This window comes from Accipiter gentilis, chromosome 4 (genome assembly GCF_929443795.1).
Source record: "Accipiter gentilis chromosome 4, bAccGen1.1, whole genome shotgun sequence".
NCBI classification, from domain to species: domain Eukaryota; kingdom Metazoa; phylum Chordata; class Aves; order Accipitriformes; family Accipitridae; genus Astur; species Astur gentilis.
The window spans coordinates 7766492-7781850 of NC_064883.1; the positions used below are offsets into that span (position 1 = coordinate 7766492).

Here is a 15359-nt window from a genome sequence, read left to right on the forward strand (position 1 = left end):
AGTTTAGGGCCAGAATTTTGGTGTTATTGTGAAGTAGAAAAAATATCCATGCATTATTGTTCTGTTTTTACTAGTTCCTGTATATCGCATAAATATAATTTGAGAAAAAAAATGTTTAAAGTTTAAAAAAAAGCACAGCTTAATTGTTTTACACCTGAAAGAACCAGTGCAGCTGCAAGGATTTTTTGAGCAAACTAGAATTCCTGACTGATCTGTCATCTATAAAGTGTGCAAAGAAAAATAGGTAGCTGTCATTAAAATTACATTTCAGCTTTCAATAACCATTTAATGAGTAGCGTAATTATATAAGTATGGTACCTCAAGTACTTCACTCAATAATTAAAAATAATCTCATCTTTAAAGTGAAAGCGCTATAATTATTATTTGACTTAACCAGGACCACTGTTATGATCTCCAGTGGCACCTCAGATTGTTCAAAGTGGTTTTGAAAGTATAAATTAAAATTGGATAAATCATTAAATTATTAAGCTTTAAATATGCTGAAAATGCATGTAGCATGGAATTTGGAAGTCATGTTATAAGAATTGACAACCTTAGACTGCAAGCATGTATTTGTATTAAAATTCTCCTTATCTCTAATCATAAAACACTGCATTAATGATCGAGTGTTTTGTATCAGCCTGAACTTAAATTTTCACAACTGTTAAATAAATTTTGTTTTTTAACAACATTTTAACCTTTGATTAGATTACAAAGAAAATATTAAGCAGAGTGCAAACTTGTCAGCAAAGAGATCTGTCTCCATTTTGACACTTGTAAGCAGGGGAATGCACAGTGTGATTTCCTAAGTGGGATCATTTTTATCACGAATTCCTAAACTGCCAGCCATAAAACCCTTTCATAGCTGACACAAGATTGGTAAATCAGTTAGCACTATATAAATATACATGTGTACCCACACATAGACATTCATATGTGTGTATACATACATACATACATAAATATGTATATATATAAAGACATGTCTTCAGTATCAAAACATATTTTCAAAATACAAAAAATAGAGTTCAATTATTTTTTAAAGTAGGGTTATATCCATAGAGTAAGGGGATGTCACTCAAGCTTCTTGTCTTCATAGACTTGCTGCTGGTTATGGAGTATCCCGCCCCTTGTAAGAAGTCCTGTGTTGAATTTTTGCATCTCACAGAAAATAGCTGTTTTCAGAGAGGTAATGAAGGAGAGGAGTGAGAAATGTCTGATTCCTACATCATTCTTCACATGCTTTTTTACTCTTGTTGAGCATGTGCTTAAGCTCGGAGTGCCCATTGTGCCCAGTGCGTACCCAGAGCATCTTTCTGCGCCTGAACTGGGGCTCTGAAATGCTATCCAGTTTCTTCTTATTGCCTGAAGTGGAAGCTGTGTGCTGCACCTTCTTTGAGAAGATATTATACTATCAGTATAATAGGCTGTTTAAAAATACAAGAGTGTGTTGTATTTAAATTAGCCTTCTCCTTGTTAAAATTTCTACACATGGTTTTCAGGTAATCTTCAGAAAGTGTATTTGGCATCCTCCTTATTCTGGGTTCATCTATTTTATGCTATGTCTAGAATCTTAAACATGTTCTTACAAGAAAACAGTTACTGCACGTGGCAAGCCTGTGTGTTCTGGGTGAATCTAGTACCCTAGTAAATGTACAGTTTACAAATCCTTCTCCATGCATCTCTGAAGTCTAAAGAAGCCAGGATTTGAAATGTTCTTTTTTGACTGGTTAGTAAAAGCACCAATTTCAAGTTATGCAAATTCTCTTGAAACAGCCATCAGCTATGTCCAGTAGTACCAGGTCCCAGCTACCCAAGTCCCAAGCTCCCTTTAGCCCTTGGTCTCCGTGCACAAGAACAGCCTTTACTGAAATAGGGCAATAGAACTGAATTCTTTCAGGAGAAAGTGTTCATTCCCAGGAGAGAGAGTTTTTCCAGTTAAAGCAGCAGCAAGAAAGATATCCAGATGATTTTCAGTCCCTTTGGAAGGATACTGCCTTATTTTATTATCTTATTAAAACTAGTAACTGCTCTAGTGTTGAAAGCACCTTAGCCACACTTACTTTGATACTGATGCTTGTTATGCTACTAGTTGTTTCCCTTCTCTTTCCTCTGAAAGTGTGGTAAGATGTATTTTACCTTTCCCCCCACCCCCCACCCCCCCCCTAGGTTTTGCATTTGAACTTTGGAAACCTTGTCAGGAGGTGTAGGGCAGGGCTAATAGAGCATGCTGTTTCTTCAACAGAGCCCTTCTTCCAATTTTTGAGTCTCAGAAAGGGTCTAAAGATTAGGATAATACTGCATCAACTAGGATTCTTAAAGGAGACCACAAATTCTATTACCAGCATCATAAATCTTACATTCATAACTGCTCAGTATACGTCCCAATTTTACCAGAAACTTGGGTTATTATCACTGAAGAAGGTACAAGTAATCTATCTGTTATACTGGGAGTTCACCATACCTTCAAAAGGAGGAATAACTAGAACTTGCCTGAGGAGAGGTGATGCAGGGCATGGATTCCCACAGCTTATTGTCATTAGTTAGTGAAGCACCTGTCCCATTTGTTCTCGAGTATTACTGACTATGAAAACTCACCAGGATTTGCTAGAAAGCCTTTTGGATAAAAATAGGTAAAATTTAGGGGATCTTCTTTTAAGTCAATGAATACTTTGCACTTTGCTTTATCATTTTTATCACTTTCAGTCAAAGACATCTAAATCATCTCTCAAAATGTCATAACAGACGTAGCTGTCTTAAAGCTGATGGAGCAAGAAGACAACCACGGACATGCCCACTCCACTACATCCTGGTTTTGAAAGCTGAATGTACCTACCTAGTCCTATCCAGTTTTGGTAGCTGCTGCTAATGATACGATGGAGCAGCAAAAGCAGCTCTCAAAAAAAATCCCAGTAACTTGTATGAATGTGAGTTTTATTAACAATGGGTATACAATTAAGAATGCTAGAGTATTGTGGGGATTGTTTAAATAAAGGAAATTATTGTCTTTTGAAAGAGTGCTTCAGAATAAAGCAAGCTGCACGTGGAGTAGTTTGTGAAGGACAGCTAAGTGGATGTAGCAGATCCAGGATCCCACCAAATATTCACTGTGGGATCCCGAGGAAGGAACAACTTTTATCACCAAGATTCTGGTTTTCTTTGCAGAGTCCTGTTGACTCTTCAAGCAGGACAGATGGGTTAGTTGAAAGATGTTAAAGGCCTTGCATTTTGGGGGATATTCTTAAACCTCATTCTTCAGAAGGGAAGAAGATCATGTTGCCATTCTTGAAAAGAGTCCGAGAAGATATTTTTCAGCATATGAACTTAGACTTGTGAGTGAGTTTTCTTTTTCAGTCTGACTAGTGTGATAGGTGAATGCTTAGTAGTTGTCTGGGTATAAATAAAGTGCAGTAGTGCATTCAGGACCCATTTTGATGTGCTGTGTCCCTATAATAAATTGCCCAGTATCACTGCACCTAGCCATATGGCTTTAAAAGAGACTGAACGTAGTTCCGTCATTTCTCTGAATGCTCAGGATCAGATGCGGAGATGGGTAATATATGAAAAAGCGCATTAAAATTGTCCCAATATGGGAGACTATTTTCCAAGATACAAGGAAAAAAGGAACAGATGGTTATTAATAACGGGAGGGACGGCTCCTGGATGAAATATCTGGTGTTGTTAATTTAGTTAAATTTAGTAAACAAAAAGCAGATCGATTAAGTAGGATTTTCATTTTCAAAATAAATTGAGAGAGCTAATTAGTGAAATCAACTGGACTGAGTGATTTTAGACTAAAATGTAGTAGAGGTTTGGGATTTATTTTAGACAAAGGTGCAAAAGTTAATAAAAGAAGTGGATTCCAAATTAGATGAGAAAAAACCACTTGGAAGGAAAGTTCTATGACAAAGTAAATGATAAATTATTTCTAAAGAATGTCTGGAGTAAGCAAAGATCCTGAAAGAAACAGAAAAACAGTTTGATCTGCAAAGAAGGCTACCTCCTGGATATCAGAAAGTGTGGGGTTATAGTGACAGTTAGCAAAAGTTAAGTTGAATTAGATCATAAGAAGGGAATTTAAATTAACAAGAAAATATTACTTGACCATGTAAAGAAGCTTTCTGGGAAAGAAGACTAGAACCATTGTGCAGTGTGAATGAAGAAATGATATTAAATGTAATCCAGGTATGGTCTAAACTGGAAAAGTTTTAATTTTCAGTAAAAACAAAATTTCAGGCAAAGGCCTGAAAATAAATAAGTAAAATCAAAGGGAGTGTTGGGTAGATATTATAAATTAGCACATGCAATAAAGATTAAAGCATCTGACTTGCAGGGTAAATGTCTTTAAAGAATACTGATAAATACTGCTGCATGGAACAATCTTTTAGTCCTTTAGTTCATGGCTGATAGCATATGTTTGAAGAAGGGGAAATGTAGTACCTGTGCTTATATTAAGAGAAAAAAAAAAAAGTCATAGCAAAGCAGCTATATAGGCTGGCTATTATCTGTGCAGGGCTGTAGAAAAGTTTTTAAGGAATAAAATAAGAGATAAAAGAAAAGCGAATGGCATAACTTTCAGTGCAGGTATTTTATTAAACAGGAGATCGTGCCCAGCTAACCTGTTAGCCTCTCAAAATATACATTAAGGAGATACAACAAGGCTATCTGGACCTCAGTAAACCATGTGATGTGGTGCCACAGGAGATGTTATGGAATAGAAGGGGTGGGGATTAGTGAAATACAGTAATTATAAGATGAATAGAGAAATGCAGATTTAAATCAAAGAATTATTTTTAGTGGAATTTGTGGTGGAACTGATCTTATCCAGTATTTTCATTTGTTGTCTTGCCACAAAGCAAGAGACTACATTGATGGACTTTTATGAAGAAAAAATATTAGAAGGTAGTATCCAGTGCAAGCATAAATAGAGTATTTAGGTAGGACTGGTTCTTTCTGAGGGAAAGAGGACTAGAAACAGCATGAAATAGTGTGAAATACAATATTATACTAGCAAGATTTTTTACTGTAAACTGCAAACTTCTTTTTGTAAATAAAAATGGAGAGTAAACATGTAGGCGTGTTGGTTAAGGATGGCTGCAAAACTGCAAGATGGTGTGGCGTGACTATAGACTGTATCGAGTGTGATTTTTTTGATAGAGAAGAAAACCACTGTCCAGAGAATCAACTGATTAAGCTTTCAGTATGCTGTCTACAGCTCCTGTCCCTTCTTTTCCATGTGTAAGGAGGACTGATTTAAATAAAACAGGGAATAAGGAGCCTCATTTAGGAAAAAGACTGAAAGAACTTGATTTCAGTAAGCAGAACGGAGGACACAAAAGTGCGCAATGCTGTCTGTAAATGAATTAAGGAAATAGACAGGGACATAGAAGAATTATCAAGGTAAATGACAGGTTGTGCAAGAATAAATAGTATAAAACAGGACATGAATAAATTTGCTGTGAAAAATAGATGATTCTTTTTCTGGCTTTTAACAGTCCTGCAGTAGAAGTAGTTATTGTAGAAAGGAAGGTTTCCTTGTAATCCTTGGCTTCTGTGAACATCACTGTTCTATGTATAAACAGCCCACAGGATGTAAAACAAGACGTTTTGCAGACGTTACTTAGGTAGTTTCAGAGAAGCTTTGAACTTGTGCTATGACAAAAAATACCTGGTATCACACAGTCAATTTGAAATCTTTCATGGAATAGATGAACTTTTACATTCTTTGACTTAATGTTAGTAAAATCAAACTCACCTATTTGTATGGTATACCTCTGTAATCTTATACTAGTAAAATTGTGTTTAATAAGCTGAGGAGGGCCTCAATCAAAACTTTAAGTGAAATTAAAACCCAGATTCTCAGAACATTCAGACTCCAAATTGAATGTGGAGGCAAGTTGTCTCTCTTGCCAGCTGTAAGAATTTGAAGATGTACAGTTATGGCTTGTCTATGTAAGTCTTGTCGTAAACTAAAGTTACCATATGTGGTAAAATCAATTGCAATTCTCATCGATATTGTGTTATTTATTATCAGGGTTTTGTCTTAAAACACTTATAAAGGTGTTTTCTTTTATTTTTGTATTAGGAGGATCAAATGAAAATGGAAGCACACACCACACCTCAGATTCTGATGGAACATTTCTGTCTTACAGGTTGGTACTTTTTTATATTTATTTTCTAATTTTAAAAAGTTTGAATATAGTAAGCAGCATAATCTATTTAAAGCAATAGAACAGGTCCATATATTTTAAGAGTATTGTACAATCTAAATTGCAACAGTCAGTAGACTAAAGGACATGAAGGATTTAATTAAGGAATGGTCTGAAAGGTTGTTTTCTGGATTTTCTTTTTTTTTTTTTTTTTTTTTTGAGAAAGCTGTTCAAAATGCTTAACTAATGAAAGGGCAGGATGTTTGTAAGTCTAAATATTTTTAAGGTTGGGTTTTTTTCTCCAAAGTACACAATAAAGTAGAAATTCTTACTTAAACTCATAGCAGCTAAAGTAAATGTTGTTGGAATATTTAAGTCACCAGGCATCACCTTTGATCTTCTCTGAAGTAACTGGATCTATGGACCACATGGAACTCTTATTTGCTCATGCTTTCAGGTCAAAAACCAAAGCCAGGATTTGTTAAGTTTGAGGTTTTCTCACAAGAAACTAATATTTCAATTCTGTTGGTAGTAAACACCAGTTAAAGAATCATGATGCTAAGCAACATCTTGCAGCACCGTCACTGAGCTTGAGTTTTGCTTGGGTACGTACCGGAGGCTGTCTTGTACTTGAAAGCACAGAAGGTTATCAGCAGATGTGTAGTTTCATCTTTCAGCCAGTAAAATACTGCCTGTGCTACTACAAATGCTAAATCTTTGTCCTTATGACTGGTAAATTAATAGTAAGATCTGCGCTAACCTGAATGACTGCATCTGATTTTGATGCTTAAGCACGGTAAAATAAAACAAGCTTGCCGCGTGATTATTTTGGATTCGTTCGCTGAACTATAATGGATGGCATCTTTTTCATTTTTTTTGTCTGTAGCCTACTGGAGTCTCTGTGCTTGAAAGAGGTGTAGGCAGGCAGGCAGGAGGAACCTGCCCGTTGCCTCCTCGCGGCTGCAGCTGGCTGGCTGGGGAGCGTCGCGCCATCTTGGAGGCAGGGAGCCGTGCTGGGCGCGAGTCGCTCCTCGCTGCAGGGTGCAGGCCCGCAGCGCCCGGAGAGCCCGATGCGGGCTGGGGACTGAGACGTTGCTGAGGAGAGCAGGGAGCAAACAGCCTGTTCTTGAGGGTGGTGAAAAGACAGACTTTTCATAAGGACCTAGAGGGAACGGCAAAGGGTTTGCTGCGATTCGAACAACGAGAGGAAGCTTCTGGACTGAGAGCACGGTTGGAAAAAAGGCTGTGCCTTGCAGGGATGCAGTGGGACAGGGGAGGTTTGATTTACAGATCCTTCCAGTTTTCTGTATTCTAGTAAGTCCGCTCTGATGAAACCTACTTTGTGATGATACAAAACCCTTTGAGGGCAGGTAGCATGTTCACTTTGAGAAAAATACGTTAGCAGATCCATTCCGGGGTTCCGCCTGACTCAATTTCTTGTCATATTTGTGTTCTCTAATGCATGCAACATACTATCTAAGTTGAAAGAAGTGCTCAAAAATACCACCCAGAATAATCTTCAAGGTTTGGGGGTGAGAAGCGTATGTAGATAGAGAGACCATGAAGCAGTCTCTGAAAAATAGGCAAGGTAGAATTTAAGCCAGATCAGCAAAAGGAAGGAGCTGAGAGCTCGCTCTACCATTAATTCCAGGACACTTACACCTGCAAGTTGTTAACTCAGAGCCCCAGCTGTGGTACCTGCCGAGGTGAAACTCGGAGAAGAAGCCCGGTTCAGCTAGGCTCTGGTTCCATGGGAGTGTAAGCTGTGGGGCTGAGGTCCGACCCTTTCTTCCTGCCCCTTCTTCAGTCATCCAGCAGCCCTCATCTCACAGTGAGCCACTCCAGGGGGCTAAACCAGCCCGGCCCAAACTGTAGTGAATCCTCAGCCATCTTTAACGCTCCGCAAATAAGAGGAGGTTAAAGTTGGCCTTTGTATCTCCATATTCCTTAGTCCAAAGTGCATATAATAAATACGATGTTGGCACTACGACTTCCAGTGGATAATAATCATATTCTGTCAGAGAGGATTACAGCCCAACTTACCAAACTGAAGGTAATTAATATTTTAAAAGCAGTCCCATATACTACTGCCAGAATATTATTGTTATAATTAGAGGTAAGATGATAAAGCAAGATAGTACTGTGTATATATATATGTGTGTGTGTGTCTGTGTGTGTATACACATTTATATATAAAAGAAACCTCTGACTTTTGATAGTTGGCAAGCTGGCACTGTTATTAAGTAGTATTACAATGTTTAAGGTGTGAAATTTATATTTTCTGCTCAGTGGCAAGTAACTCCCATCATATAATGAGACTGGCTGTAAGTTTGCTGGATGGGTTGAATGTTGTGTTGAATGTTGTGTTGATAGATATAGTTCTGTGCTGCATGTTAAGTAAAAACAAGCAACTAGTACCTTATGAAAGACGAAAAGTGAATCTTAAACTACCTTGAAAGGTAACAATGGTAAATGGTTGTTACTTCTTTAAGGACTCATTGGAGATTTGGACTTATTTTAGGATACTGTCAATGGATAGCGTTTCCGTAAGTTAGTAATTTGATAAAACTGATGATAGTCTTGTTTGCCAAATGTGTTTCTGTCTATTGTATTTAAAAAAGACTGGCTAGTGAATTTTTGCCCTAAAAGAGGCAGAGGCGTCTTTGGATCATGGTAGATGTCATGCTCGCAAAAGGCTAATACATGCAAAATTCCACTGAAAATTTTCACTGAAACAAAATCTGCTTTATGCTTTATCAGTAGCAGTCTCTTTACAATTTATTTAGGAGAAAAGGCAACTCCAAATGTTTAAAAATATTTGACTGTGAATGTGCTTTGCTACTAAAGTGCTCTTAAGAGCATATTGGGTTTACCACAATAAAAAAACCCATGGAGCAGGGGGTGTTACTTGATTCCAACACTTTCTATTTTAAAGGAAAATTTTACACTATCCAGTACAAGACTCTGAGTGTGTGTGTATATATTAATAAAGGATGTCAGATCATTATCCTTTGAAATATTTATAATGCTCCAGAACTATTTGTATAGTTTTATTTTTAATGGGATGTCACCTTAGAGTTTGTGGCTCTTCCTTGTGTTGATCACAGCACAGATTTAATGCCACTTATGTTCAGATAGTGAGCATTTCCCTTTAGGTCACAAAGTTTCTAAGTAATGTAAGTAAAAAGCACATGTGACTGGCACATATTTCTAAATATTCTGTGAGTTTGTGAATGCGTCCTGTCAGGTCACAGTGAATTTTCTAGTTGGTCTTCAGGGTCTGATGGAAGTGTTCTTTGTGTACTTGGGAAGAAGCTTTACTAGCAAGGAATTATGAAAATTGTTTCCTAGAACCATGTCATCAAAATCTGAAGTTCAATATTAGAAAACTTTGAACAAGGATTTAAACATATAGTAACTCTCATCTTTAAAACATAAGAAACTTGAGGAAAATATTTGAGCTCCACTCTACTGTATTTTTTTACTGCTATGGTTGAAGCCTTTTCTGGATGTGCAAATTGGATGGACTTCACCAAAAGGAAAAGAAAAATAGGTGTGGGTCTCTAGTTTCAGTATCTGCAATGCAGTGCCACTGGCAAGTAGAAATACTGTCTTTCTCCTACCTTCCCAAGGGCAGCTGACCTTCTCCTCGCCAAAGAGGTGAACCCCTTGCCAGCACATATGACTACAGACTATTACATTAATCTGTTTAGCCTCAGTACCAGCTGCTTGCATGTTTTTAATTATCTTATTAGATGGTATAACAGTGACCTATGAAATAAAATGAAGGTGAGTATTTTTTAACTTTATTTTACAGGCTATTTTTCTAAATATATTTTAATGACCTAATTATGACTTTTAGGGAGAGCCATTGATGCAGACATTCAATTTGGCTGATAGAATCTAACATCTCAAGGACACTTATTTTCTTCCAAGGTGGATTCATACATTAATATTGCTTCTAATAAATATATAGCCTAAAAAAAGCTTGCTTTTCATACTTGTGTTGTTAACTTACTTTATGATTCAGAGACCCATGACTACTATGCTGGATAATTTCTTAATACTTCTGTGCACTTGTATGTAAGTTTAATTTCTACTCCATGTATCAAGATAAAGTTCTGTCCTGTGTGGCTTAAACCCCATGATAAGTGATGATTGCTCAAAGCTGTGGGTTATGTAGACAATGTATATTCCTCCTTCTGCTGGTATTTCAAACAGGCAGAAGATCTAGTATAAGAAAGACTTTCGTATTCCATTTTCTTCCCCTGACTTCTTACGGATTCTGCTTACCAGATGTTTTCTTTCTTACTGCAAAAAGGCAATGTGGTCCCGCTGGCTGAGGCATGTTTCTTGTGTGCCAGCCAACAACCGCAGGACTGATACTGAGCATACAGAAGAAAGACGGCAAGGGGTGCAAGCTGTTCCTCCCTGGTTTTACCCAATTCCAAAAGTAAATCGTGAAACTAGTTCGATTCCTCTTTCACCTATGGCTTTTCTTGGCAGCTGAGCCAGAAATCGCTACATAGCCTCTGTCCTTATATGTTAAAGGTAGCACGAAGATGCAGGCAATTTACATGCCTCCACCTTGTGGAAAACTCTTGTCTTAATCCGTTAGGAAGCAGGACTTTCCCGTCTACACAAGCCTATTTAGTCTTGTTCATACTCAGGTGGTGTTTCTTTATTGTTTCACTTTGAAGCCACCCCTGTGCAATTATAACCTATTTTTCCTAACTTTGTCCACTGTGTGTCCACACATAATCAAGAGATGTAAAGAGCAAGCTTGTTCCTATTGGGTTTTTCAAATATTTTGAGATACAAAAATTTGGGAATACAAGGACAAGCTTTCTCAGCTCTGTACGGAGAATTCTTAGTGCTTGCATCCTTACTCTTTTTCACAAGGAAGTAGTAAAACTGGCATCCATATTTGTTTTGTCTTACCTAGAACCATTTCCTAGATGCTGTGCTGGTTGATGCCATTTACGTGCAAAGAGGCCTTTTTAGTACTTTTGTCTGAGAACCTGTAAACTCTCTTGAATTTTGTGATTCTTCTGAAAAATTACGTTCTTATAATCTTTCTCTGGATGCGGTAGTCTGTGCCAGTACTCATTTTGTCCCTATTTGTGAAGATGTTAGCAATTCCATCTTGCAAATCTCATATATCCAGCAAGAGAAGGTGACTCTTTGCGCTGATGGCAGGTTTCCTCCAACGGCTTTTTTCTCCAAATCCAAGATCACTGTCACACCTACTGAGATCTTAGAAGATTTCCGGTTTTCTCTGAATTCTTTCAAAATTACTTTCCTGTCTTTTCCTGTTCAAGGACTTTTACATAATTTTCAGCTCCATCTTATCCAACTCTTATTGACTTCTTCCTTCCACAGCTGATCCACTCTGCATTCCTTGCCTGTTGTCCTAAGGAATTTGCAAAGGATGTCATAACACAAGGAAGAATAAGTTGTCATTAAGGAACTGAAACTCTATATGCAGTGTGCTTTTTCTAAGATCCAAACAGTTCAACAAATTGTGGATGTTTTGAACTTGTCCTGTGAAAATTATGTTACTTTCTAAAGAGGTAGAAATGGTAATATAGGCTTGCTTTCTGTTTGTGTGCAGTGTAATCCCTTAGAAAATAGGGAAAAGCAAATTTAACAAATTTACTTAAAGCCTGAGATGCTTTCAACAGAGAATCAGAAAGGAAAAATTGAGTACCAACATCTTTTATTGGCAGAATGCTTCTTGACAGATTGGTAGCAAAAAGGAAAGACTTAGTACATGAAGAGAAGCCATGGAAGGAAGAATGGTAGTTTCTTTCTAACATCCATGGAAAGAAGGTGAAAATTTTGGTTTACTCTTAATTTATTCTGTTGTATGTGAAAATTAGCATGTATACCACTGACACCATATTCAGCTGATGCCATATTTTCCCCTACTAATATTTGAAGTGTTTTTCATTATGGATTTCCTTTACTTTTTCACTCTCAATAATCTTTGAACTATCATGTCAGTTGGGAGTGGTGATTGAGGACTGCAGGGAAGCAAATGTCACTCCTGTCTTCAAGATTGTTAAGAAGGAGGAGCCAGGGAACTGGGTCAGTCAACCTTACCTTGATCCCTGGGAAGGTGATGAAGCAGCTAATCCTGGGAACTGTTGCCAGGCACATGAAGGACAAGAAGGTTCATTAGGAGTAGTCAGCATGGATGCACCAAGAAGAAGTCATGCTTGACCAACCTGATAACCTTCTACGATGAAAAGACTAGCCTGGTAGATGAGGGCAGAGTAGTGGATGTTGTCTACCTGGACTTCAGGAACGTCTTTGACATTGTCTGCCATAAGATCCTCACAGACAAGCTGTTGATGTATGGGCTGGATAAGCACAGTGAAGTGGGTTGAAAACTGGCTCAGAGGGTTGTGGTCAGTGGCATGAAGTCAAGGCAGCTGGTCATTAAAGGTGTACCTCAGGTGTCAATATTAGGTCCAGCCGTGTTTAACATCTTCATTAATGATTTTGATGATGGGCCAGAGTGTACCTTCAGCAACTTCGCAAGTGACACAAAGCTGAGGGGGGTGCCTTGTACAGCAGATGGTTTTGCTGCCATCCACAGAGACCTTGACAGGCTGGAGAAATGGGCTGACAGGAGCTTTGTGAAGTTCATCAAGGAGAACTGCAAACCCCATTATTCAAAATCCTAAAAATGGAATTAATTTGTTCTAAATCAGAAGGAGGTGACGCCTGTGGCAAAAGCAGAAGAAAGAAGGGCTGTATTAGTGAAAAACATTAATTTCTAAGCAAAAATTCAGTGCTAAGCTAAATAGCATGAGCAGCATGCCATGTGAGGTGAGAAATATCAGGTTGGAAAAATTTCAGAAGTATTTTGTTCTTTCTTTTTTGTTTTGTAAATGAAGATTTTCCTTTTTTGTAAGCACCATTAGTCCCTTAGTAAACTTGATAGAAAAAGAAAGGAACACAATGGAATTGCTCTTGCGATTTTCATTTTGGCCCCAAAACCTTTCACAATTCCTTCCTTCTAAAACACAAAATCTGGCAATAATGAATTTGAAATATTTATTAAAAGTTCTGAAGGTCAGTGTGTCTAAGTAATGCAGTGAACTTCATCATTGTCATTCATTTAAAACTCAGAACTCGCATTGTCTTTGCAGGAACACGACTAACACTGACAAGTGAATGGCATTGTATCTTTCTTGATGCTAAAGTACACTTTTTAAGGTCTTAATCATGCTGGCATTAGCTTCTAGTCCATGAGATGCGCAGTGACATAAAAGCAAGAACATTTGCCACAGAACTGGGAGTGAGTTGTTGGCTGAGTTTAACAGGAAGAGAACCCAGAGATGATCAGTTCTTTGCTGAGTACTACCTGAGTGTTCCCACTAGCTCAGTGGGATTTTAAATGGAAGAGTTGTGTACTACACCTTCTTAACAGACCTACTGAAGGTTAAACCATATATCTTGATTTTCCTACACTCTGCTCAAAATATATCTGATCAGTGATTTCATTTTGGTTTAAAAAAAAACCAAAACCACTGTGACCTAGAACTGTATGTAAAACTTGAATGCAAGATGGCAGGTTTAAGGAATTACAGTTTTTAATCCAAAGAAGCGTGAAAACAAAAGGTTTCTCAAAATAATTTACAACTGAAATAAATCTAAAGAGCTAAGGCTTGCTTTCAGTGAGACTACATGGGTTTTAATGATGGTAATAAAACCTAGTCAGTTCAAGAGATTAAAGTTATATCATGAAATCACTTACTCATTTTCTTATGTCATTGCATGCAAAATGGGCGGATTTACAAAGTTAAGATGGAATTAACAATATTAAACAGGATTTTGCATTTGTCACCCTGCACATCATAAAATCATCCAAGTTTTGAAATTGGGTGCTTATTTTTAAATATTGTCATGACTGTGCCAGTTCTAGACCTGTTCTAGCTAGTCAGGTGTGAGTAAGCAGAGACATTTTGGGGCATATTCCTGCAAAAGTTATCTCCCCTCTCCTTATTACATCCACTTTTTAGTTTGATGATTTGTAGAGCTGTAGCTTTTAACTTCTGTTATGTACTACAGGAAGCTCTTACCTTTCCTCTTAAAGAATGCATGTCTATTCGTATAACGAGGCTGCATGCATGTGAATGCACAAAGTTCACAGAGCTCTGGTTAGCTATGGGTATGAATTAGCAGAAGGGTAAAATAGCAGAAGGGAACTCTAATCTGGAGAACTAGAAAGTAAATGTTCTATGTGTACATGCAAAGGATTTCAAAGGCGTTGGGGGGATTTAAACTAGAAAGCCCTGACTCTGCAACTGGCAAATCAGTTACAATACAAAAATAAAAATAATTGAACATAATATCTATGTTTTGTTTCACCATTTTGTAAATGTGTGCATAAAGTAATGAGTAGAGGAGAATGAGCTGATGAAATTATGACTTTGAAGTGGCTGTAACAAGAATTCTTCTACAAAAGCTAAACAATTACCAGGTTGGAAGTAAAGTGCTCTCCCAGGGCCAAACCTGGCTCTTTGGCTGAGAGCCACCAAGGCAAAGTGGACAATTTGGAGTATGGAGAAAGGTATCTCGGGGTTCTGCGTCAGATCCAGTGCTGTTAGGAGAGGTGCTGGCAAAGCGTTCTGCTACCAGTGCAGCCTTATTTCAGTTCCCCGAACTGTAGTACACACACGCTGGTAGCTTAAATAGCATATCTAGCTAATAACCTTAATTTTTTGCTGGAATGTTTACCTTCAGAAAGTTATTTTTACCTTTCTCCATGCAAACCTTTTTAACTGTATGTCAGCCAAAAGTGGATGAAACCTGAACTGTTTATAGAAAAATCTGGCCTTTGAATGTTGAGCCTCCCAGAAGCACAGCCAAGCATGTTCACACTTAACATGGCTGTTAACTCTGCCTTGTATCCTGAGGCAGGAGTTTGAGAAACAGAGGAAAATACATATATTTTCCAAGCAGATTGATAAGCCTTCACGTTAAGGCTGTCAAGTAGATTTTCAGGGTAGCAAATAAAAATCCGTGTGCTTCAGAAATGGTTTTGTTTTAGAAACTTACTGCTTATTACTTGATACTACCTTTCAATTGTTTTCCCCCCTGTTTTTATAGAATTAACTCTGTTTTTATTACATTCCTGGCTGTTGCCTCACTTTTTTCTCAACTGCTGATTTTATGGCATAATAAATAATACAAACT

At 37.6% G+C, this 15359-nt stretch overlaps 1 protein-coding gene across 2 annotated transcripts in view; it reads left to right on the forward strand.

Annotated features, from left to right (window-relative positions):
* The window catches only part of TBC1D5 (TBC1 domain family member 5), a 332932-nt gene that overhangs the window by 154517 nt on the left and 163056 nt on the right, over positions 1 to 15359 (forward strand). For both annotated transcript variants that reach the window (XM_049798069.1, XM_049798068.1), the window contains one exon: positions 6086 to 6152. In XM_049798069.1, the coding sequence (XP_049654026.1) occupies positions 6086 to 6152 (67 nt within the window). The remainder of the gene's footprint in view (positions 1 to 6085; positions 6153 to 15359) is intronic.